General features: G+C 41.0%; 1 protein-coding gene across 4 annotated transcripts; it reads right to left on the reverse strand.

Annotated features, from left to right (window-relative positions):
• Positions 1-291: 291 nt before the first annotated feature.
• C10H11orf87 (chromosome 10 C11orf87 homolog) lies at positions 292-7,874 on the reverse strand. Of its 4 annotated transcripts, none has more exons than XM_020905245.2 (2): positions 7,473-7,874; positions 292-6,040 (listed from the first exon to the last, which is right to left on the reverse strand). In XM_020905245.2, exons 1-2 carry the CDS (start codon positions 7,787-7,789, stop codon positions 5,185-5,187), a joined length of 1,173 nt encoding a protein of 390 aa, XP_020760904.2. In that variant the 5' UTR covers positions 7,790-7,874; the 3' UTR covers positions 292-5,184. The 4 variants fall into 4 exon arrangements, with proteins under 4 accessions (XP_020760904.2, XP_070329714.1, XP_070329713.1 ...); XM_070473613.1 differs by lacking the exon at positions 7,473-7,874 and adding an exon at positions 7,136-7,321; XM_070473612.1 differs by lacking the exon at positions 7,473-7,874 and adding an exon at positions 6,851-7,006.
• Positions 7,875-24,485: the final 16,611 nt, after the last annotated feature.

Here is a 24,485-nt window from a genome sequence, read left to right on the forward strand (position 1 = left end):
ATTCCAGTATTATTGCCTGCAGAATTCCATAGACAGAAGAACTGAGCAGGCTACAGTCTATGGGGTCACAAAGAATCAGACATGACTGAGTGACTAACACTTTCACTTTTCACTTTCAAAATGTATACACTTCCCACTTCTCACAAGCCATTGGTTTGTAAGGAAGATCAGATGGGTAATGGGATTTAAAAAAATTTTTCTTTGAGCATCTGGGGGTAATAGAATGAATAATTTTCTAATCCTGCTATTTCACAAATTAAGTTAATAAGGAAATAGTGTCCAAAAAGCCAATTAACAAGAAAACTCTTTTATTGATAGAAAAACAGAACAAAATTTCCATGAATTCTGGTATCTGTTTTATTCTGTCTATTGGATATACTCAAGTTCCAAAATCAGTTTGTTTGTTTGTTTTCTGTTGCTGGTCTTGTTGTCATCATTATTGTTGTTGTTAACCTCTCAATAGAAAAAAATCCAATGAAATCACATGCCCCTCCCTCACACAGATAGGACCATCTTAATAAGACATGTCCTTAATTAAAGCTAATTAAATTCTTATCCTAAGCTAAGCATTCCTACATGGCACCAATTTTATTATTAGGTTGGTGACATTAATAAGTATTAATTTCAAGCCGTTGAAACTGTTTCTCAAATGTTATCAAATAAATAAAAAACAAATCAGAATAAGATTTACGTTCAATTCAATGATTAAATATCCTTCAGTAGATAGGTCAATTTATTCTAATGTAAACTAAAACATCTATGAGCCACAAACACTAGTTCCAAAAAAGAATAGCCCAGATGAGTGGCTTTTCAGATTTAGACTCAAAGTCCAGATTCACATGGGAATGGACCTGAGGAGCCTGACCAGATTAAGTTTCTGGTTCTAATTTAACCTACAACTTCCACATAATATCAGCTAGCAATTGCTCAACTGTCACCCACAGAAAAGCATTTAAAGCATGCCTGCACAATGGAAAATGGAATTTTAACCATTATCTAATTAATTAAATTGATATAGATAGAAACAGAGGAAAAAAGTCAGATGCCAAAGTTTTTTTTAAAGCTAATTTATCCATATTTTCCAAATACTACTTATCAAACTAAACAGATAATGGTCATATTTTCACTTTACCTTTAGCTATGCAGATATAAATTGTATCTCCACACCACATATAGGCTGAAAATTAAAAATTGAGCCACAATCCAGGTTTGTGGTCTAGATGGCCCTAAATCTCTTCTAGGTATTTTTGCTTTCCATCTAGATATTCAGACCATATAGATATGGTCATAAATTCAGTATCATTGCTACATTTGAGTCACTAACAAGGAAAGGAAGCTTATCTAATTACCAATTCCCCCGAGTCAAACAGGACTCTCCCCTTTCATTAAATAAAGAGAAAGTCATTCAGATTTAACTCCAGAGAAATAAGTGCATGCATATACCCAACTTCTCAGTATCCTCTCTGGATAAGAGGATGGAACAACTATTTGGTTTCCATCTCATTCTTGTAATGACAGAAAAGAGAATACAAAAAGTCCATTGTAAATTTGTACAAAATGTATGCATATATAAATACATATCTATGGGTGTATATAAATTCTAAAGAAGATTATATCCATCTACATCTTTAAGATTCAGAGTCCTATACAGTTGACATAATGGTATTCTCGCTCCAATTTTCTTATCTTTAAAAACAAAAAGAATCAAGCATGCCACCTTATGAATACTGAATAGCAAGTGCATAAGTTGAGCTGTAGCTATAGGGATTTGAAGCAATTAGTTTGACGGGACATCAGTGAATAAAATCTTTAAAATAAATTTGTCTATTTCCAGATTTCCTTTTGTTTCATATAAAATGAAATCCAAAATGCCCTGTTGGTAGCATCCCGAACTCCTGAGACTGTCAACTGAGCTCTATAAGAAGCAATGCTTTAAACAGAGTCTGTGCAAATTGCTTGGATATGTGCTTATTGCAATAATTTGGTGTGGGAACTGGCATTACTAAAATTTCATGTAATTCTCTATCTCATAAAAAACCTCAAGTGACACCACCAGAAGCTCATGGAGTTCTGAGAATATTAACTCAGCATGAAATTTGACTCACAGACCACATCATCTTTACATAGAGCACTATTAAAAATATTAAACCATAGTCAATTAATGGAGAAAGGTGTATATATTAAAAGGTGCACAACTAGAGCATATTGTGAATGTGTGCCTATGTTTAGAGGTATCGAGATCTTTTTAAGACAATATATATAATATTTTTATTTCTCCTGTTCCCTCTATTCCTTTGGGGAAATATTAAACAGGACAATTTCATAATTATCCCCTAGAGTGTACAGGTTGCTCCTTGAAACGGGATTATTATTGCATGCCTTGAATGCACTATGATTCATAAGGCAAAAACGTATGAGTAGCTTGAGCACCAAGGAAATGGAATCATCATCCAGCACTGCTCACAACAGAACATCTTATTGCTTTAATAAAAGGGGAAATTATTCACTTTAAAAAGTGCACCAAATGAGGAGGAGAAAGTAATATCCATGCACTTAGTGGAGCTCACTGGAAATAAGGAAGCTCCCTTCTGAATCCCTAATTCTATTCAAACTTCAAGCCCAAAAGTCATTCTGTAATAGGGTATTAAATAGCTATAGCTAGATGAGGGTGAACTACAAAAATTAATGGACTTTCTTCTTCACAGTGCCTTAGTCATTCTAATGTACAATGTAGAGCTCTGATATACTAAAGGATTCCCAAGTGGACTGAGGGAGTTAATGCGCTCTTTTATCTATTATTAGGAAGTGACTAAGGCACTGGAGAGAATCTGGTTCATTGTTTAATATATTGTATCCAAAGTTTACACCTAGTCTTCTTAGTATTACAACACAGCATGCTTAAATGATGATCCTCTGTGCTTCAGGAAAGGTATTGAGGGGGTATCTAATGGATGATTAAAATTTAGCTTATTAAATCAATTTAGAAAATATGTAAATTGAGTTTGGGCAATTTAATAGATGGCCTAAAGTCTCAGAGGTAATGTTTCCTCTGGATAAGAGCACATACACCTGGAACCAGTACAGAGATTCTAGAACTACTAGTTACTTGGGAGAGGGATGCACTTAGGGGCACTGTTGCCTTATATCCTGCAGGTTAGTAAGGTCCCTTTTAGTTGAGCTTTTTGTAGAATATTCTCATTCATACATTTTCCAAATTTGTTCCCAAGAAAGGATGCCTCTGCATACAGTTAAGTTATAATATGCTTCTGGACCCTTCTACCATCAGCCCAAGGGAAACAAAGTGGTAAATAACCATAGGTGGATTCCATTTGTAACACAGATGGCCTTGTCTGGCATTAGGAGAGAGAACAAAAATATTGAATTTTGTCTCTCACTTTCCTTTTTCTTAATCTTTTTTCATACATTCAATGAAGTTAGGTAAGCCAGACTGAGAAAGAGAAAGAGAGACACTCTTTAACTGCACCCCAGATACAGGAACAGATTTCTAACTAAACAAGTTGCATAAATTTTTATTCTACAAGCAGTTACTGGATTAACTTCTCTTAAAATTTGCATGTCCTGTCATCCAAATTGCCCAACATCCCCACCAGTCTCACCCCCAACACACACAGTACAAGCAAGCACACACACACCACTGCCTCCAGGTGGTAACTGCATGCAGGGAGGACTGCAGGCACTGTTTAAATATTAACCATGTTTTAATAGATGGCATTCCTGCACATCCATTATTTGTCTGTTTTCTGTTGTGGTTGCCTCTGTCATTTGCAAAAGAAATAAGAAAACATATGTATCATCTTTTTATAACAGTCTACTACAGAGTAAGGTACAAAAGAACACTTCTGGAAACAGCAGAAGCCAGGCCTGCACCACTGAAATCCTCATCCAGTGGTAACCATTATATCAACAGCTAATTAAGAACAAGAATATACAGTTTGGAGAACATAGTACAGAATTATAGTTTGCTTTTGTATTTGGTACCAATATAATAAATATATAACAAAGGTGCACTTGTTCTAAAAATTAAACAGAAAACATTCTGGTTGGTTAAACACTGCACTTTCAGTACTGCACATTGCCTAATTTATTTTTTACAAAAAAAAAAAAGGTAATGTATGCAATGTTTAACAAGAAGAAAACCAATAGTACACATAAACACGACTGAAGAAAAAGAGGAAAGAAACCAACAAAAAGCTAGCATATTCACTTTCCAAAATAGCCCCTTCTGCACCTGCACAACCGAACAATGTAACCAGTTCTGAGACAATTTCAGCACCAGATCTAGCTGGACAGCTCCCGGGTCCTCCGTGAATCCTGAAATGCCACAAGTCAAAGGTGTACAGGTGGGGGTGGGGCAAGGATAAGGGACTAGATTCGGTCTTTTAAACCCATTTAAAAGATTTTTAATGAACTTATGCTCGACCAGCAAGGGGCATTTCTAAAAGTAAATTAAAATGCCTGGCCCTAGAAAAGAGAAACTGAAGGTAAGAAGAGGGCTGGCTGGAGGGTGGTACCTGTCATAAACGTTTTTCTGGGACAAGTCTCTGTGGCCTCCTGCAGTCCTGGTGCTTAGGTTTACGTTTTCTTTATAGTGTACTGTTGCCTGAGCCCAGCTGAAGGTAGGAATGGGGAAGGGAGGGAAGCTGAAGGAAAAGTGAAAGCTTTGGGGGTGAAGGAGAAGAAAGGTAATGAACCTTAACTTGACAGCTATGTACAACACACCAGGCCCCTCCACTCTCTTTGCTCCAGGGGTCAATGCCTTTTACATATTTGGTAGCTTGTGCGGTTTCTCCTCCGTATTGTGGGGGGCGTAGGGTGGAGAGGGAAGACGCATCTTTCATTGACAATGAGAAATTATGTGATTTGTCATGCGCTTGGATCGTGTAATTAATATTATAATAATTACTATAAATATTAATAATAAAGTATTATCAGCGTTATTTCTTCTTCCGAGACTTCCCTCGCCCAATATTTACAAATACCGCACAGTGCCTCGGCGGAGGAGAAACAGAGGAGGGGGAGGACAGATAAGGAAAAAGGGAAGAGGAAAGGGAGGCCACAGGAAAGTGGAGGAGAAAGACCGGAAGGGAGAAGGGAAAAAAAAAAAAAGAGCAAGGACGGCAAAAATGCTGGAAAGGAGGAAGGGAAGATGAGGGGGCTAGACAATCAGGATAGTACCACCGTTTGCAAAAGGCCCTCGCCAACTGGGTCCAAACAGGAGGAGGCTGTGTGTGCTCCTTGCGGACTGGGGGCCGGCGGTGGAGGCGGATCACAGGGAGCCTGGCTCGGGAGGCCAGGGGGAGACGAAGAAGAAGCGCTGGATGGGGCGCAGAAGGCAGAGTCCCGGGCCTGCCTCTCCAGCCGCGCTTCTTTTGCTTGGGTGGAAGCCTGGCCTCCCTCGGGTTGGGGCAGCCCCCTCCCGCCGCGGTTGCCGCCGCAGTGATCCCGCTCATATTCCTCCTGAGCCCTCTGCATCTTCCTCTTCTTCATCCTACGCTTGTGGATATGGAAAGTGGAGAGGGACAGCACGATGAGGCAGAAGATGAGGGTGACCAGGACAATCAGCACCAGCGTGGAGGAGAAGGACTGGAAAAGCTGCTGTCCCACCTGCGTGATGCAGGTGCCGCCGCTACCGCCGCCTGCGCCCGGCCCACGGGCGCTCGCGTTGCCGCTGCCGCTGGCGTTGGGGGAAGCGAAGGTCCGGTTGAGGAGACACGGCGGCAGCGCCAGCCTCAGCTCCTTGGGCGCCCTGGCACTCATCGGCGCTGGGCGGGGAGGGGCTGGGCCCACAAGACTTCCTCTTTTGAGCACACGGTTCCCACCAGCCAAGAAAAGGACGGAGCCCGCAGCACCCAAAACTACTACTCCCTGGTGTGGGAGGGGATGCGCACGCGAGCGAAGGACTGAGGGAGCAACTGTGGGCAAGCAAACCGGCCAGGGAGCGAGCGGTGCCCGGGAGATCCTCTCCGGCCCCGCCTCGAACGCGTGTCCGCGCGCCCTTTTCCTTTGCCAAGGCACCAGGCTGCAAAGAGAACAGGCTTGGTTAGGATCCCGGCGGCTGCCCCGGGAGTACAGAGAACTGGAATGACCGGCGCCACTGCAAAGCGGCCCTCTGAGCGCACTGCCTCAGCTGGGCGCTGCCGGTCTTCACAGTCCACAGACCCCAGTCCGCCCGCCCGCCCCTGGCCGCGCACCAAAGCCTCCAGTTCCGCGCTCTCGCCACTTTGCGGAGAAGAGGGTCTGCGCCGACGCCGCGGAGATGCCGATTACTCAGCAGATAAAGCAGCCTCCCTGAGCCCTCCACAACTTTCTAATTGCAACAGACACGCAGCCACCTCGGAACGCGGTCCTCGCTTCTCAGAGCGCCGGCTCGCCTCTTTTGTGCGCCCTCTCAATGGATGTCTTCGCCTGGATCTTACCCTTCCCAGCACCCACCCTGGGCCTCCGAGCCGGCTCCGGGAACGCAATCCTCCCTTCTGTTCTCCGCCCTCCAGACTCTCCCTCCCTGAACGATGCCAGATCCCTTAGGTACCATTCCCCTGGGGGTAACCCTGGAGCCACATCCCACTCCACCCCTGTTCGCGGCCACGGCTGACACGCAGGACTGCTCTCCACCCTTGCTCCAGCTTTCTTCCTTGGTACCTCCCCACCCCCCAATAAAAAAAAAAAAAAAAACAGGCTGAAGCACCTTTCTTAGCTAAAGCACATCCCTGCAAACGCCCCCTTTTCCCCATCTCTCTGTGTCTCCACCCCCACTTGACAGGATCCTGCTTCTAATGGTGCTGGAAATGAAAGGGGGAGGGTTCCCGCCTGCAAAGTTTGGGGAACGGACCTTCTCTCGGGCCTTTCCAGACTCAGCCTGAGGGCCCTGAGGCTCTTCCCCGGGACCAGAGCCAGGAAGACCCTTAGCGCGCAGGAAAGCCCCCTTGCCGCTCTCAAGAGGCCGCTGCAAACTGTTGCACTGCGGAGCAGCGAGGCGGCGCGCAAGCCGGGGCTGGGGCAGGGGCGGGGGCCGAAGCCACGGCCAGAGGTGCCCGCGCAGGCCGCCAGGGCTGTCCTACCCACTCGCGCCTGGCCACCCTGCCGCCCCGAGTTTCAGTCGCCCCGCGTCCCTTACCTGGGGCCGCCAGATGGCTGCGAGGAGGGAGCCCCGCCGCGCGGCTGCAGTGGCGGCTGCAGAAGGCGCGGAATGAAGGGGCCAGAAACCGAGCCGCGCTGCCGCCGCCGCTGCCGCTTTGGGGAGCTCAGCTCGCAGCCTATTGCCAGAGAGGCCGGTGACGTCAGGCAGCCACCGCCAGGGCTCCAAGCCACCCCTCAGGCCCCCACCCCACCCTCATACCCCAACACCTCGTCCTGGCACAGCCAGGCTCTGGCACACAGGTTCCCAGTTCCCTGCTGTTTCTCTGCCCAGGCGCTGAGGAGTAACCCCCAGCTCCACCCTGTGAGCAACCCACCTTCCGCAGCGCTCCGCTTGCGAAGGGTTGAAGCTTCGTTCTCTGGCTGCCCGATTCTTCACCCTCAACCCTTGCCCACGTGGTAGCAAGCACACATTTTTACACTCTAGAGATCCCTCTCCCCTCAGGGCACACAATAGATTTCCTCTCTCTGCTGACGAGGATCGTCCCTTTCTCCAATCCTGTCTGTGCTGGCCTGCCTCTGAACAGAAACTGCGTCCGTGAGAGGGGCATTTCTGAACACAGATGTGGCAGAATCTGAAATACAAACGAGAGCATTTATTTAACATCAAACAACCCAAATGAACCATTTTCATCTCCTATAAGGTCAGAATCTCCAACTTATCTTTCCCTCTACCCAGCTCAGGATCCTCCTCTCTTCCCTCACACACTCAACTCCAGGCCCAAAATAACACTCAGTGTATTAAATATTCCTTGTATGCTGACAATCTAGACGCTCATGAGCACACACAGCACGCAAAAATCTTATAAGGCAGGGAGATGAAAATCATTCAGAAAAGTGCAGAAATGAAACCCTATGAAAATTCCAAGCATTGTGCTTCTTACAGAGTACCCCATTTATTGGCCCTAATAGTTGCAAAGGTGCCCGTTGCCTTTCTGTAGTATTAACAGTAGTCTTTCAGCACAATGGATAGGACTTCCTGGAAGATTCTGCCTAAATCTGGGCAGAGACTAATGAACTATTGGTTTAGAATCCTTGGGAAAATATGAATAGCACACTTGACTACAGTGGCCAACTTCAAAACAAAATATTCTCGTATTTTTACTATAGAAAACAGCAGTTTCAAGGATAATGCATTGGTCTCTGAAAGCATTCAGGTGTCTTATTAAGTGTGCATTTCCTTCTTCCCTTACAGTTTTGTTTTCTTCCCATCTTTGAGTCCAATACAGTGCCTGTACAATTCTCTGTTGCTAAATTGTGTGCTGCAGTATTCACTGCTGCTTTTTCCTGCTGTGCCTCAGAATTGAGGAAGAAAAGCAATAACTGGTAAGCACCTTGTATTTGCAAGCAGAGGGTTTTGTAAGAAAGATGGTTTCGTGTGCGTGGTAAACGGTTGTCTGTAATCTGGGAGCCCCTTCTTCTGAACCTGTGTTCCTATCTAGTCCTACTCTAACTTTTCCTTTCTCTCTTCTTGCCCATGACACATATATGAGAAACACATATTTTCTCCCCCAAATTCTTTCATTCATTTGAATAAAAGTCATCAACATTTTTCCATAATTGTTTCCTTTTTTTTTTTTAAGTATCTCTGCTGAAGCTAATAGGGCAGTACATGTTGAATAATGCATGGTTTCTTGAGAGCATGGATTGATGCCTTTGGCTGCCAGAGTCACAGGGTTAATGGTGGTCAACGACCCCAGTGCTGGTTTAGGTTTCTCTCCTGGAGTGAGGACACCTAATGCCTTGTAAAAGCCATCTGCCATATTTAGCTATTCTGACTTTGATGGGCTCAAGTTCTAGAAGGGTTGGCCTTGTTTTCACTATGATCACTAAGTGAGGCTTCACCATTAACTCTAAATATGCAATGCCCCATTTGTGCACACTTTCCTTGCTCCTGAAAAGTTGAATCGATTCAGCATTTTGTAAAGCAAATTTGATTTTGAATACTCCAGAAAGAGATCTGTCTATTTAAAGAGACTCTTTAGAAAAGTGTCTTGTAAAGCAAAGAATTTTTACATAATTAGAATTAACTCTCACTGATCTGTTTTCTAAAATTGAAAAAAAAAAGTTGTCAGATTTTCCTAGTGCAAAACATACTTACTTTTTACAGTACACTGTAATGGGATTACAGTACATATATAATGGGATTTCTTTTCCATACCAAGCTTCTAGGGCATGTGATTAGGCTGCCATTGTTCTTATTCTTTTGTTATAAATGATAACTATCTGTTATACCACAAGTGCTAAAAGTGTCTGCACCATTTTACACAATCTATGAAAAGACAAGGTCTTGCCTTGGAGAATTTACAATCTGCAGCAGATGAATGTGATCCACAAGACAATGGTATTTAACTGGAAATGATGTAGGTAGATTAAAGACATCAATTTCCAGGTCACTTTTTTTTTTTCCTTCCTCCATCAAGAAGGATAGTCTGCAGGTTTATAATTTGTTCTAACCCAGAGAATGAAAGTAGATAGAAGTGGGTATCACTGGGTAGTATGATTCAAGCCCCAAGAATACCAGTGACAGCAAACATGCATACCTTTTGGGCTGCAGGAACTGATCCCATTGAGTCACTGTATGATTTTGGCACACCTGGCACAATGTCAAGACTTCTTCCAGACAACATGTTGCCAGTGTTTTTACCACCAAACTTTTCAGGTGACACTTGCAAAAGTGGAGGACCAAGAAGCCTCTGAGACTCCCATGATCTCCTGTTATGATGGGAAAGTCCCTTTGGATTCAGGTGCATTCCCAACATTCAGCAACATATAATATTTGTTCTCAAGTTTTAAGAGGAATCTCTAGCTTAGAGAACAGTGCTACATGAGCACCCGGCACATCAATCCCCAAAAAGCAAAAAATCAATAATAATTACACTACCACCAACAATAATAAGTGGCTATTATTATTATTATTATTATTATTTGCAAAAGGTCTTCTATATGCCAAGCATGCTAAAGACTCTATATAAAGCCTCAACATAACCCTGCAAGCTTATTTTTGCCAAAATACAAAATTATTTATTTATTTATTCACTCACTTATTTACTCAATGAAGTTCTTTGAATACCTGCTATATGTCAGGTGAGGAAATTAAAGCTCAAAGTAGCTAAAAACCATGTCCAAGTTGCCTAATAGTAGGTATAAGACTAGGGTCAAACCCCAACAAGCTGGCTGCAAAATTAGCATTCTTTTCGTGACTAGTTGTTTCTCGCTCTTTCTCTCTTACACTCACACTCACATATACATATCTCTATTTCTAACTCTATCACAATTTTATCTCTATCTACTTCTTATTGGAGGAGGGTAAGCAAATAAAACTGGAGAAGAACAGAGCTGTTTGGTTGAAGCAGTGGAGGGGAGCTGAGAAGTCCCTTCAGCGGGGCCTCCCCCTTTCCCCAGCACCAGTCCACAAGATGCTCCAAGCAATCCCTTGTACTGAGCAGAGTCGTTTGGAAACCCTGGTACTTCACTAGGTCACCTAAGCAGGTTATTCAAGACCACAGTACATGTCATGTCATCTTAGATTTACAAGGACTTCTTCAGAGTTTGTTTAGATGATCCTAACATTTTGCTTAATCACGTATCTCAACTACTCTGGGTCCCTGCATACCTACAGAGATATGTTCCACATGTTGCTGTATTGCTATTAAATCAACTACTGGCCCAGTCAGCAACTAATTAAAAAACAAGGTTCTGAATGAAGATTTTGACTTCATTCAAGCAATCTAGTTTTTTTTTTTTCTGATTCAGTCTTCTCATCTGTAAAATGAGAATAGCACTTTTATTGCAGTGTTTATTTTTAGTACTAAGCATATACTAAGCCTTTAATAAATGGCAGCTCTTCACATTGTGAAGTTGTCACAGGCATTAATATTTTAACCCTGATAGTAGAAGCATTATACTGTTTTGGACATAAAAACTCAGGAAAATTTTTATAAGCTTGAGTATTTTTATGGAAGGATAAATATAAGGGTGAAGGGAATGAAAGTAAGGATAGATAATAAGCAATACAAGAAACTGGGGCCATGAATCCTAGAGATGGGGAGACATCAAGAATACATCATAGAATCTTCAAGTGTTTAGAGCATCATCAATGGAAGATGAATTTGTCCTGCTCTAGGTACTCAAAGAGAACTGAAACATAGTAGAATAGATATATGGTGAAAGTGAAGTTGCTCAGTTGTGTCCGACTCTTTGTGACCTCATGGACTGTAGCCTACCAGGTTCCTCCGTCCATGAGATTTTCCAGGCAAGAATACTGGAGTGGGTTGCCATTTCTTTCTCCAGGAGAGCTTCCCAACCCAGGGATTGAACCCAGGTCTCCTGCATTGTAGGCAGATGCTTTACCATCTGAGCCACCAGGGAAGTCCAAGATATATGGTAGGAAGTATATTTCAGTTCACTATTCCATAATTTAAAAGATTTTTTTTCTAACTATGTAACAGATTATCATGTAACCAGCAGTCTTCAAACTGAGAGGCTTATATCCCTGGCAGTACATTAAATTTTTCTAGGGGTCTATGGAGCTGTATAGTTTTATAAGAATCTTTTCCCAAATCCTCAACCTCTATGTGTAATTTTTCCCAAAATATATCAATCTGAGATTAAAACTTATCCTATGTCACCTCTCTTTGTATTTCTCCTACTTTATTGTACTAAGGAAAAACCTATGTTCAAACCTGTTCCTCAGCCTTACTGTCATGCATTGCTCAGGGTGTAAAATCCTTTGGGGAACCGACAAAGGAATACTTTGAGGACGTATAACTCCCAAAGAAGTGACAGCAAAGCAGAAAGGTCATCTGTAAGAAATATTGATAAGACAGTGCCTTATTTCATCCAGGTGACAGACTCATTTTAAGACCCTATATCTATCTATATATTGATTTATCTTAGAATTGGAATTTAGAAATGAAATGGCTGTCACAGGGAAACAAATAGTCTAGTTTATTTAAATTGAAAAATGAATTTGGATTATTTTTTTCACAGAAAGTAAGCCTGATTCATCTATTCGAATAGACAATTTGAACAGCATTTATATGATAGATATTATGGAAGACATATTTACAAATTGAATGAACTAAATCTATCAATCTGGATGTTTTAACAAAATATATTTAAAACACTTACATGATATGGGATATGCCAGAAATTACATTCTTTGTAACTGTTAACTTATAATTAAAAAGTTTTCAGTGTCAAATTAAAATGTGCAAAAGGGTCTATGATTCGCCAAAATTCTTTTAGGGAGTATTCAGGGGAAAAAAGCACTTTGAAGATTTCTACTCCAAAGTGTCCAATGCCCATGACACCATCTATGCATGTGTGCCCAGTCCTGTCTGACTCTTTGTGACTCCATGGAATGAATAGCTTATGAGGCTCCTCTGTTCAAGGAATTTTTCAGGCAAGAATATTGGAATGGGTTGCCATTTCCTCCTCCGAGGGATCTTCCCCACCCAGGGATTGAACCTGCATCCCCTGTGTCTCCTGAATTGAGGTGGATTGTTTACCCACTGTCATGTCACAGTTTACCACTGTCATGGGGGAGACCCATGATGCAGTCCAGGACTGAAACAGAAACTAGATGCATCAGGGGTGTCATATAGGAGATTTCTTCCTAGAGTAGGAATTTAAATCAGGTGGCTTCTCTAACTTTAAGAAATGTTGCTAGTTTACACATCTTTATATACCCATCAGGGCATTTCTGATCTCAAGCTGCATAAGTATATGCTTCATCCTTTTATATGTCATAGTAGAACATTCTCCATTCAAGTCTCAGACCCATTTAAATCTGAGTATTTGTACAGAAAGTCCAGATTCCTATTGCTACATTATCCTTGACTGGGAAATTCATTTATCTAATGAATAGTCACTGTGTGCCTAACATGTGCCTCAAACTGTGCTAGGTGCTCAGTACATCAGTGACCAAAAAAAAAAAAAAGAGCTACTGTAATGGCAACCTGTATTCTAATTACACGTATGTCCACATTTTTGTAATTTAGCCGAAAATAAAGAATGTTTAATGCTCCTCTTTTTTCTAACAATTTTAAATGAAATACCATGCGTGTCAAAAAATAGAATGTAAACTAAGTAGACTGATGGATGTGAAGCTACGAAGTTGATGGGTTAGGACCAGCAAATATCAAGCAACCCTTAAGATCTTTGTGATCAACAGCTCTGACAAAATGAGTGTTTTGGATCATGATCAGAAACCCACTGACATATGCTTCTTTCAAGCACTGTAGGCTGTGAATCTGTCTTTCACAAGAAAGATAAATAAAATATTTCCACCATGCACAAAAAGATATGCCTAAACCAGAGTTTCTTGAGCTTGGCAATATTAGCATTTGGAGCCAGGTAATTCTTGTTGTCTTAGGCATTGTAGATACTGGGGTAAGCAGAATTCTAAGGATGGTCCCCCTTGGTGAAGCCTCCCTCTCGTTCAATCAAAAACTAATCTAAATACTATGAAGTGATTTTTTGGAGGTTAATTAATTCCCGTAGAGTTGACCTTAAAATATAAAGATTATTCACATCGGCCTGATCTGGTTAAATAAATGCTTTTAAAAAGAGTTTTCTCTAGCTGGTGACAGAAGAGGAAAACAGAAATTCAAAGCACAAATTCACAACAACATGCTATTATGGCATTTACTATGGATGGCAGGGGACATAAGTTAACTAATACGGATGCCTGTTAGGCTCTAACAATGTCTGACATCCAGCAGGGAAATGAGGACATCAGTCTTACAACAGCAAGGAGCTGAATTCCACCAACAACTTGAATGATCTTAGAAAAGGATTCTTCCACAGAGATTCCATGTAAGACCCCGGCTTGGTCAACACCTTGATTTCAGCCCTGTGAGACTCTAGATAGAGAACCTGCTTGATCACCCCTCCCAATTCTCCCAGATTTCTGGCCTATGGAGCTGTGAGACAATACATGAGTGCTGTTTAAAGCTGCTGTGTTACCCAACAATAGGAGGCTAACACATATGTTTAGCAATGTTCCAAGTCTCCTTCCACTAGATACTCTCAGTACCCCTCCCCAGTTGTGACAGTCAAACTTATCTCTATACATTACTAAATGTCGTGGAGGTGAGGGTGTGAAATCACTGTGGTTGAGAACCTCTGACCTACACATATAACCTCTCTCTGTACAGTTACAGAGACAATAATTCAAAGAAAGAGGTGGGCATCTTGAGCCCCACCCATATTTTATGACCATTCCGATTACTGTTTTCTGAGTTATTGAATTTGGCCAAGAGAGAATCTGATGTAGAGTGAGGAATTCTCTAGTAAATCAGTCTGCAACAAATTTAAAAAACATTAGGTCCCAAGGATCAATCAAGAGTGTTTGGAAGAGAATAAATAGTGCCAACAAAATTGTTACCTTTCATGGTAAATGAAGGTTCATGCAAAGAAAGGGGAAGTAATCTTGCAGGATTTGAGTAAAGCTTTACATTTTGTTTTCTGTAACACACAAAAAAACTCACAGCAAGAGAGAAACACTTGGCTCGGGTCACAGATCTGTTGGTGGGCACATGATGTTCAATGCTCTGGAAGATTCCAATGGAACACATGATAGTAAATGACTTATTCCACATTGTGGGTGGCCATCTCAACTCCTCCTGTTTCTTTCTTCCTTATGAAGCAAAGATTATTGTATTTGTTTTGAGAATCAAGAAAGAAAGCCAAATGGCTTCATGGGTTTCAAACTTTCGTCTCTTATACTTTTTTTCATTGTTTATATATCATTTTATGCTTGAAAAGCAAACAAAGGAAGCAGTGTGAACATGGCTTTAAAGGAGCCTGGGAGTTACCAACCCTGAAGTATGACTGACTAGAAAAGAAACATATGAGATATCTTAGATTTCTTCATGTACTCTAAGTTAATTTTCTTAATCTTAATCTTAATTTTCTTAATCTTAATCGGTTGCTGTCAGGTATATTTTTATTACTATAACAGAAGATATTGGGAGCAAACAAAAGCAATAATGAAGTAGCAGAAGGAGCATGTTGAAGAGGCACACTTGATATAATCAAGTGAATATGTTTGTATGTTTATTTGTTTCATTGGAACTTAGATATTGTCCGGAAATATCTTTTATGCCACTAAATGAAAAATCATGATGTTTTGGATCACTTTTAGTTAAAAGACACTCCTACATCCTTTTAAATCAGAACATAATGTCAATTCAGTAATTAGAATATCTAGTCTAAGATATAAAAATTTAAAAACTGATTAATTGTATATTTTCTCTTTCCTCACAGCTTGGATTTATTTTAAAATGAAAACCTTGTCGCTGTTGTTGTTCAGTCGCTAAGTAGTCGTGTCCGCTCTGTGACCCCATGGACTACAGCGCTCCTGGTTTCCCCGTCCTTCATTATCTCCCAGAGTTTGCTCAAATTCATGTCATTGAGTCGGTGGTGCTATCTAGCCATCTCATCCTCTGTCACTCCTTCTCCTCGTGCCCTCAAACTTTCTCAGCACCAGAGTCTTCTCCAATGGGTCAGCTCTTTGTATCAGGTGGCCAAAGTATTGGAGCTTCAGCTTCAGCTTCAGCTTCAGCATCAGCCCTTCCAAAGAATATCCAGGGTTGATTTCCTTTAGGATTGACTGGTTGGATCACCTTGCTGTTCAAGGGACTCTCAAAAGTCTGCTTCAGCACCACAATTCAAACTCATCATTTCTTCAGTGCTTAACCTTCTTGATGGTCCAACTCTTACATCTATACATGATTACTGGAAAAAACATAGCTTTGACTATAAGGACTTTTGTTGGCAAAGTAATGTGTCAGCTTTTTAATACATTGTCTAGGTTTGTCATAGCTTTTCTTCCAAGGAGCAAGTGTCTTTTGATTTCATGGCTGTTGTCACTTTCCACAGTGATTTTGGAGTCCAAGGAAATAAAACTTGTCATGTTCCCACTTTTTCCCCATCAATTTGCCATGAAGTGATGGGACCAAATGCCATGATCTTAGTTTTGCTTTGTTTTGTTTTTGTTTGTTTATTTTCAAACTGAGATTTAAGCCAGCTTTTTCACTCTTCTCTTTCACTCTCATTAAGAAGCTCTTAAGTTCCTCTTCACTTTCTGCCATTAGAGTGAAATGATATCATTTGCCTGTCTGAAGTTGTTGATATTTCTCCTAGAAATCTTGATTCCAGTTTGTGACTCATGCAGCTTGACATTTTGCATGATGTACTCTGCATATAAGTTAAATAAGTAGGATGACTATATACAACCTTGACATATCCCTTTCTCAATTTGGAACCAGTCAGTTGTTCCATGTCTGGTTCTAGCTGGTGTTTCTTGACCTGAATCAGGTTTCTCAGGAGAAAGATAGGGTGATCTAGTACTCCCATCTCTTCAAGAATTGTCCACAGTTTGTCATGATACACCCAGTCAAAGGCTTTAGTGTAGTCAATGAAGCAGAAGTAAATGTTTTTCTGGAATTCCCTTGCTTTCTCTATGATCCAACAAATGTTGGCAATTTGATCTTGGTTCCTCTGTCTTTTCTAAACCCAGTTTGTACATGTGGAAGTTCCCAGTTCAGGTACTTATTTTAAAATGAAAGCCTAGAGCCATAAGAAATAGTATTTGACTTGATTTCTGTATATTTGGCTTGTCTTTCTCTCTGTTTTCCTCCCTCCTCATCCCTAGATTGCTAAACAGTTTCTTTTATCTCTGGAGTCAAAGCAAAGAGGAGAAAAAATGGTAACAGGATAGGAAAACTTTACCCTGACTGATTCTGTCCCAAGATACCTTTACACTCTTGGGTCCTGATAGGTCTCCAGGTTGACTCAAGATGGAGAACCTCCTCCCTGACATGCTGACATTCAAACCTTAGCTCAGTTGCCATCAGTGACATTTCTTCACCCCTCCCCACCTCAGGAATCTATTCAGGGTTTTGCTGAGAAAACTTGAGGAATGAGTATTCAACACTGATCTAAGAAATCTCCCATCTGAAGAGCAAAGGAGCTGAGTATTTATAGAGCGATTGCATTTAACTTGATGCAGGCCATCATTTTCCAAGCTTCAAATAACTATACCAGCAGCAAGTTAGCATGGACTACAGGAGTCCTTCCCAGTACATTAAAACTGATGTCATGGGGAAGAGGGGGGAATCCCCTCATTTTGAACTCCTTTGTTTTCAATCTTATAGTCCTCCCTGCTGGGTGGAACCCTCAAAGTCCACTTTCAAATATGTTTTCCTGATTCTGTCAGGACATATTTTCCAAGTCTTATAGCTCTTTTGAACTAATTCCTTTTTTTCTGGAGCAGGGAAATTACTTTTCCAAGAGTTCGAGCTGAGTTTCTATCCTAGTTATTATCCTAAAATCTATGAGTGAGATAGAGGTAAACTTTGAAGAAGATAAGTATCATCTCATGAAGAGATGTCTTATGACATCTCTTATGATTTGTCTGCAATGAGAAAATTTATAATCCTATAAGAATGAGGAGTGAACCATTTCTATAGGCCCAGATGTTCAAGAGAATCTACAGATTCAATGTTTTCAAGTTTATCTTCCACAAATATCCCCATCTCAGATGTCAGAGCCATAGTCCTTTCCTATCAAGGTCCCAATTTTAACATAAAAGGCTTGTCATGACTGAGAATTGTCTTTGCAATTCTACCTTTTCCACTGAGGTCTGCACCCAATTTTTAGCTAGACCTGCCCTCTGGCTATAGGATATATGGTCTCTTCAAATGCTGTATTTGAAGTCTTCTGAGATTCATACTGAAAATAATTTGGTGGTTGTTGAATTGAGCCTGTCATTTCTTTCCCCTTAACAATTAGCAGTAACCAATTCCACAGTCCTCATAATTACCATTGCCACTGTATCTAAAAAATGCTGAGATACTGTATAAACTTAAACTACATTCCAATTCACCATAAATGAGAATACTTACAATTGTGATGCTCAGCAAGCCAAGGATTATCATCACCTCTCTTATCACCACCAGTAATAGGTCCCTTTTTGTGACTTGGTTGGCGAGTTCCAGAATCCTATTGTAAGGGTGTTTTTCCTTGGACCTTCTTTGGTGTTCACTGTCTTAGTTTTAATTCCTCCAAAAGTAGACCCTTAGGTGAGGATTTGAATGCAAGTAGCTTATTTGGGAGTTGCAGAGAAATATCAGCAGGGTAAGGAGGGAGGAGGAGACAACCAGTGAAGAGCACAACTTAAACCAGCTGCCATTAGAATTACATTTATGTCCACAGGGAACAAGGCAAAGAGTGCCAAACACATGCCTTAGGGATATCCCAGCTTAGAAACAAGAGAACTGTGGTATTCATAGGTTTACAGATACACCTTATACTCACACTTAAAGTCAAACTTGTTCTAAGACTGCTCCAAGGAGGAATTAATTCCCTGACACTTCTGGTCTACTTCACCCCAGGCAAAGTGGCCCCCTACAGTTCTAGAGAAGTCTTTAGGGCTGGAGTTACTGGGAGCACGCTGAAATGGAAGGGTCTGAGTGACATATGTGAAGCACTGGAAGGATCTGCTTTAAGTTCCTCTGTGTGGCCCAGTCCACTCCATCAGAATCCTTCATGTACCTTCTCCAGATGAGATCGAGGAACACAGATTAATGAGACCTGAGCAACCTACTCTACTTCTATCACCAAAGCAGTCTGTCAGATTTGTCTTCTAGATGTCCTGCCTGAAAATCAGACCCAAGGAAACAGAGCCCACCAACTTCTGTAGTAACATATACATCTAGCTCTCCAAAGGACCATGCAGACCACCATCCCCATTGGGTTGAAGTAAGGGAAAGAAGTAAAGACATTAAACACAGCAGTAGTCTGTTCTGTACATCTGTGTCTCTTTTTCTATTTTGCATATAGGGTTAACAATAGCATCTTTCTAAATTCCATATATAGTAACAGATCACCAGCCCAGGTTGGATGCATGAGACAAGTGCTCGGGCCTGGTGCACTGGGAAGACCCAGAGGAATCAGGTGGAGAGGGAGGTGGGAGGGGCGATCAGGATGGGGAATACATGTAAATCCATGGCTGATTCATGTCAATGTATGACAAAATCCACTGCAATGTTGTGAAGTAATTAGCCTCCAACTAATAAAATAAATGAAAAAATAAATAAATAAATAAACACAGCAATAGCCAACTCCTAGGAAATCTCTTCACCTATCTTCCCACCTCTCCTTATTTTGACCCTTTTTTACATCTTTGGTATGGTAAGGGACCAAGGATCGTGAATGGGATACTGAATATTTCTATTATAAATTATGACATGTTAATATGAAGGTTATTCTCACATTCTCTTTCATACTTGGTATCTTCTAACTCTACCCCTCAGAAGACATGGAGGCAGGAAGAATTCTAGTCAAATATTCCCTTACTCTAGCAGTTGATATTATAGCCTCAACCAACACTTTTCTCAGAACAATCAGTATTAGAGCTAACAGTGGAGAATTTTCAGTGATTTCACAAAAGATGCTGATGAGGGTGAGAAGGGATCATGGAGGGCACTAATATTTACCAAATACCAGGCACATTACATGTGTTTTGTTTTCATCTTTACAGCAGCGCTGCAACTTAGGTTTGGCTATTTCCAGTTGTGTGATGGAATTGGGCTAAAGTCTTGCCCAAAGCACATATATTGTTAGTAATTGGTTAGGCCTACACTAAAATACCCCCCTTGTCTTGCACCAAAACCCACAATCATTCATCATACCAGGGAGAGAGATCACAAATTCTAAACGTTTCCAGCAACCAGAGATAGAAAATAAATATATGAGTTATATATAAATGTGTATTTATATATACATAGTGTGTGTGTGTGTGTTTGTGTGTGTGTGTGTACATCAGGATATAAGAAAACAAAAAGCGCTAACCAGAGAGAGCATAGCTTCGTGCTGACCAAACAAAACAAAACAAACATCATGAGCTGGATCATACCGATGAGCCCCTCAGTTCAATCCAGTTCAGTTCAGTCGCTCAGTCATGTCTGACTCTTTGCGACCCTATGAACGACAGAACGCAGCACGCCAGACCTCCCTGTCCATCACCAACACCCAGAGTCCACCCAAACCCATGTCCATCGAGTCGGTGATGCCATCCAACCATCTCCTCCTCTGTCGTCCCCTTCTCCTCCAGCCCTCAATCTTTCCCAGCATCAGGGTCTTTTCAAATGAGTTGGCTCTTCACATCAGGTGGCCAAAGTATTGGAGTTTCAGCTTCAGCGTCAGTCCTTCCTATGAACACTCACTACCGATCTCCCTTAGCATGGACTGGTTGGATTTCCTTGCAGTTCAAGGGACTCTCCATGTCTCTTTTTCTGTTTTGCATATAGGGTTATCATTACCATCTTTCTAAACACAGATGTATAGAACAAACTTTTGGACTCTGTGGGAGAAGGCGAGGGTGGGATGTTTAGAGAGAACAGCATTGAAACATGTATATTATCTATAGTGAAACAGATCACCAGCCCAGGTTGAATGCATGATACAAGTGCTCGGGCCTGGTGCACTGGGAAGACCCAGAGGGAGCGGGTAGAGAGGGAGGTGGGGGCGGGGGTGGGTCGGGATGGGGAATACATGTAAATCCATGACTGCTTCATGTCAATGTATGACAAAACCCACTACAATATTGTAAAGTAATTAGCCTCCAACTAATAAAAATAAATGAAAACAAAACAAAACAAAACAAAAAAAACAAAGAGTCTTCTCCAACACCACAGTTCAAAAGCATCAATTCTTCAGTGCTCAGCTTTCTTTATAGTCCAATTCTCACATCCATACCTGACTACTGGAAAAATCATAGCCTTGACTAGATGGACCTTTGTTGGCAAAGTAATGTCTCTGCTTTTTAATATGCTATCTAGGTTGGTCATAACCTTCCTTCCAAGGAGTAAGCGTCTTCTAATTTTGTGGCTGCATTCACCATCTGCAGTGATTTTGGAGCCCCCCAAAATAAAATCAGCCACTGCTTCCCCATCTATTTGCCATGAAGTGAAGGGACCAGATGCCATGATCTTAGTTTTCTGAATGTTAACCTTTAAGTCAACTTTTTCATGCTACTCTTTCACTTTCATCAAGAAAGTTCTTCACTTTCTGCCATAAGGGTGGTGTCATCTGCATATCTGAGGTTATTGATATTTTTCCTGGCAATCTTGATTCCAGCTTGTGTTTTCTCCAGCCCAGCATTTCTCATGATGTATTTTGTATATAAGTTAAATAAGCAGAGTGACACTATACAGCCTTGACGTACTCTTTTTCCTATTTTGAACCAGTCTGTTGTTCCATGTCCAGTTTTACCCGTTGCTTCCTGACCCGCATACAGGTTTCTCAAGAGGCAGGTCAGGTGGTCTGGTATTCCCATCTCTTTCAGAATTTTCCACAATTTATTGTGATCCACACAGTCAAAGGCTTTGGCATAGTCAATAAAGCAGAAATAGATGTTTTTCTGGAACTCTCTTGCTTTTTTGATGATCCAGCAGATGTTGGCAATTTGATCTCTGGCTCCTCTGCCTTTTCTAAAACCAGCTTGATGATAAGCCCCTACCTTGCTGATTCAGACCAACTTCAGTTTTTATTGTTCAGTCACTAAGTCATGTCCAACTTTTTGAGACTCTATGAACTGCAGCATGCCAGGCTTCCCTGTCCTTCACTTTCTTATAATTTGCTCAAACTCATGTCCAACTTCAGTAGCAGATTTGAAACCAGATAAACTTAAGTATAGAGTGCAGGCTTGGTCATTTCAGTCATGTTTGACTCTTTGCAACCCTTTAGACTGTAGCCCACCAGGCTTCTCTGTCCATGAGATTCCCCAGCAAGAATACTAGAATGGGTTGCAATGCCCTCCTGCAGGGGATTTCCTGACCCAGGAATCAAAGCCAGGTCTCCTGCACTGCACACAGATTCTTTACCCACTGAACCACCTGGGAGGCCCAGACCCCCATCTAGCCACCACTAATACTGAAAACTTTTATGAATCTTTTAATCTCTGTGAGCCTCAGTTTCTACCCTTGTAACTTGAGGAGAACAAACTCTTACTTTATAGTATATGGTTAATTTTTAAAACATATCTAGAAACTTCCCAGAACACAGAAGGCACTTGTCAAATGGAAATTCTCATAAATCTCCGTGTACAGTGGGATTCTAATCCAGCCTACCCTTCCTTTTTCCAAACCTCCCCCTATATTTTTTAATGATTTTATATCACAGAAAAGGGAGTTAGATGATTTGAACATCCAAAGCACTTAAGGAATATACACAGACCTCATGGATTATTTGATATCATGAAGGCAAGATGTCAAGACAGGTGACATAAAATCAATCTTCACCTGACATCAGTGTTAAAAGGTCAGAAGATTGCCACAGGAAAAAGAGAGGTGGCCACTGCACACTCAAGTTTGATGGGTTAAAGAAAATAGGGGGCTATTTGATTCATATTATTAGAAACACAGGCATATTTTCTTTCAAATAAGTTCATGATCATTATTAACATCAAGAAACCAAATATCAAAAAAAGACAGATATTCTAAAAAGAAGTCATAATTTATATGATTTTTGCATCACAGGATACGTTTTATCATTGTTATGTTGATTTATAAAGATATTTCAAGTGCAATACTTTTATTCTTAGGAATTTGATTAGATAATCCAAAGAAAGTTATGTTTCTCCTTCTTTAATGAAAAGAAAAAAAGAGAACTCTTGGGATTATAATGGTATCAGATCTCACAAGAACAGTTCTTGCTCTTAAGATTTGAGTTTTCCACCAGGGCACTGAAACTTAATACATTGTAATCCATTATTTAAACCAGATATTATTTATTCCTCAGAACGTTAACATAATTCAAAATTATCTCCACATCTGTCATTCATTTTTAACAATAGCACATTGCCATTAAGTTCTCAACCATATTGTAAATCACTCTTAGCAAATCTTGACATCAAAACATGTATATTATCAATGGTGAAACATCACCACCCCAGGTTGGATGCATAAGACAAGTGCTCGGGGCTGGTGCACTGGGAAGACCCAGAGGGATCGGGTGGAGAGGGAGGCGGGAGGGGGGATCAGGATAGGGAATACATGTAAATCCATGGCTGATTCATGCCATTGTATGGCAAAAACCACTACAATATTGTAAAGTAATTAGCCTCCAACTAATAAAAATAAATGGGAAAAAAAATTCTATGAGAGAGAAAAAAAAAAAAACTTGAAGAGAACTTAAGGCTGATGTCCTTCCCAGACGCATAGTAAGTTATCGTTTAAACAGTGACAATACAGGAATCCTCTGAATCTACAATAAAGAGAGACAGGGAGAGAGAGACAGAAAGAAGCAGAGTCTGTGGATTCTAATGACCTGATGACTTGGCACACCTCATTTATAACATTTATCATGTTCCTAAAATTACTCACCAACATGTACAATTCCTTCATTGGACAGCAGGGCCCTGGAAGGAAAGCATCATGTTTGATTCCTCTTCTGTGCTGTCTGGAATAGATGCATCATAAATAAAAGCCGCAAACATACTCATTTCCATTAATAGCTTTTAGCTTCCTTCCAAAATTTATGCATACAAAGAACTGAGCAGATGGATTTGAGTTTTGCTTCTTCCATGTCCTCTGGTTCATTTTGATGATGAAGATCAAAATCGTGGAAAGAGGAAGCAATAGCATGAGGCAGAAGCAGAGTTCCCAAAAAGCAGGGGGTGGAAGTATCTTTTCTAAAGCACTTTCTGATATGTCCTTATTGCACACGCTAGAGGAAGAGCTCTAGAGAAAGAGCTGAAGGTAAGAAAAATATAGGCAATAAAGGGAAAGGGGACAAAAAAAATCACTGAACAACTACTATAATATACAGTATTTGCAAACATGATGCCATTTTATCCCTGGCAACACTTCTATTGGCTCGAGAATTATCTCCGTTTTTGCAATTATCTTTTCCAAATGGAAGAAAATAAGAGGTTAAATAATTTTACCAAGGGCACACAACTAACAAGTGATAAAGTTAGGATTCAAACTCAAGTCTGCCTGTCTACAAAGCCTGCTCTTTCTATTACTGCAAGTAATAGAACCCCTAATCCCAGGTTCCTGGCCAGTGGAGGATGTATCCACTTGAGTTAGTAGAAAAAGCAGGCTTAAGTCCCAAGAGCCAGGAGATTTAGGTATCAGAAAAAGTATATCTGCTATACCTGTAACATTTCGTCACTAGTACCCAAAGGGTTAACTTGATCTTTGTTGACCTATGTTGTCGTTCATCACTCAGTCCTGTCTGAACATGCTGCTCTATCCCTGGGGACCCTCTAGGAAAGAATACTGGAGTGGGTTGCCATGCCCTCCTCAGGGGGA

This window comes from Odocoileus virginianus, chromosome 10 (assembly GCF_023699985.2).
Source record: "Odocoileus virginianus isolate 20LAN1187 ecotype Illinois chromosome 10, Ovbor_1.2, whole genome shotgun sequence".
NCBI classification, from domain to species: Eukaryota; Metazoa; Chordata; class Mammalia; order Artiodactyla; family Cervidae; genus Odocoileus; species Odocoileus virginianus.

What these genes read in the sequence shown, in the direction of transcription:
- C10H11orf87 (XM_020905245.2), bottom strand. Translation starts at nt 7,789, where the DNA reads ATGAAAATGGTTCATTTGGGTTGTTTGATGTTAAATAAATGCTCTCGT. An exon ending in CAAGCGGAGCGCTGCGGAAG is followed by an intron (nt 6,041 to 7,472) that starts GTGGGTTGCTCA and finishes TTCTCTTTGCAG; the next exon opens with CCTGGTGCCTTGGCAAAGGA.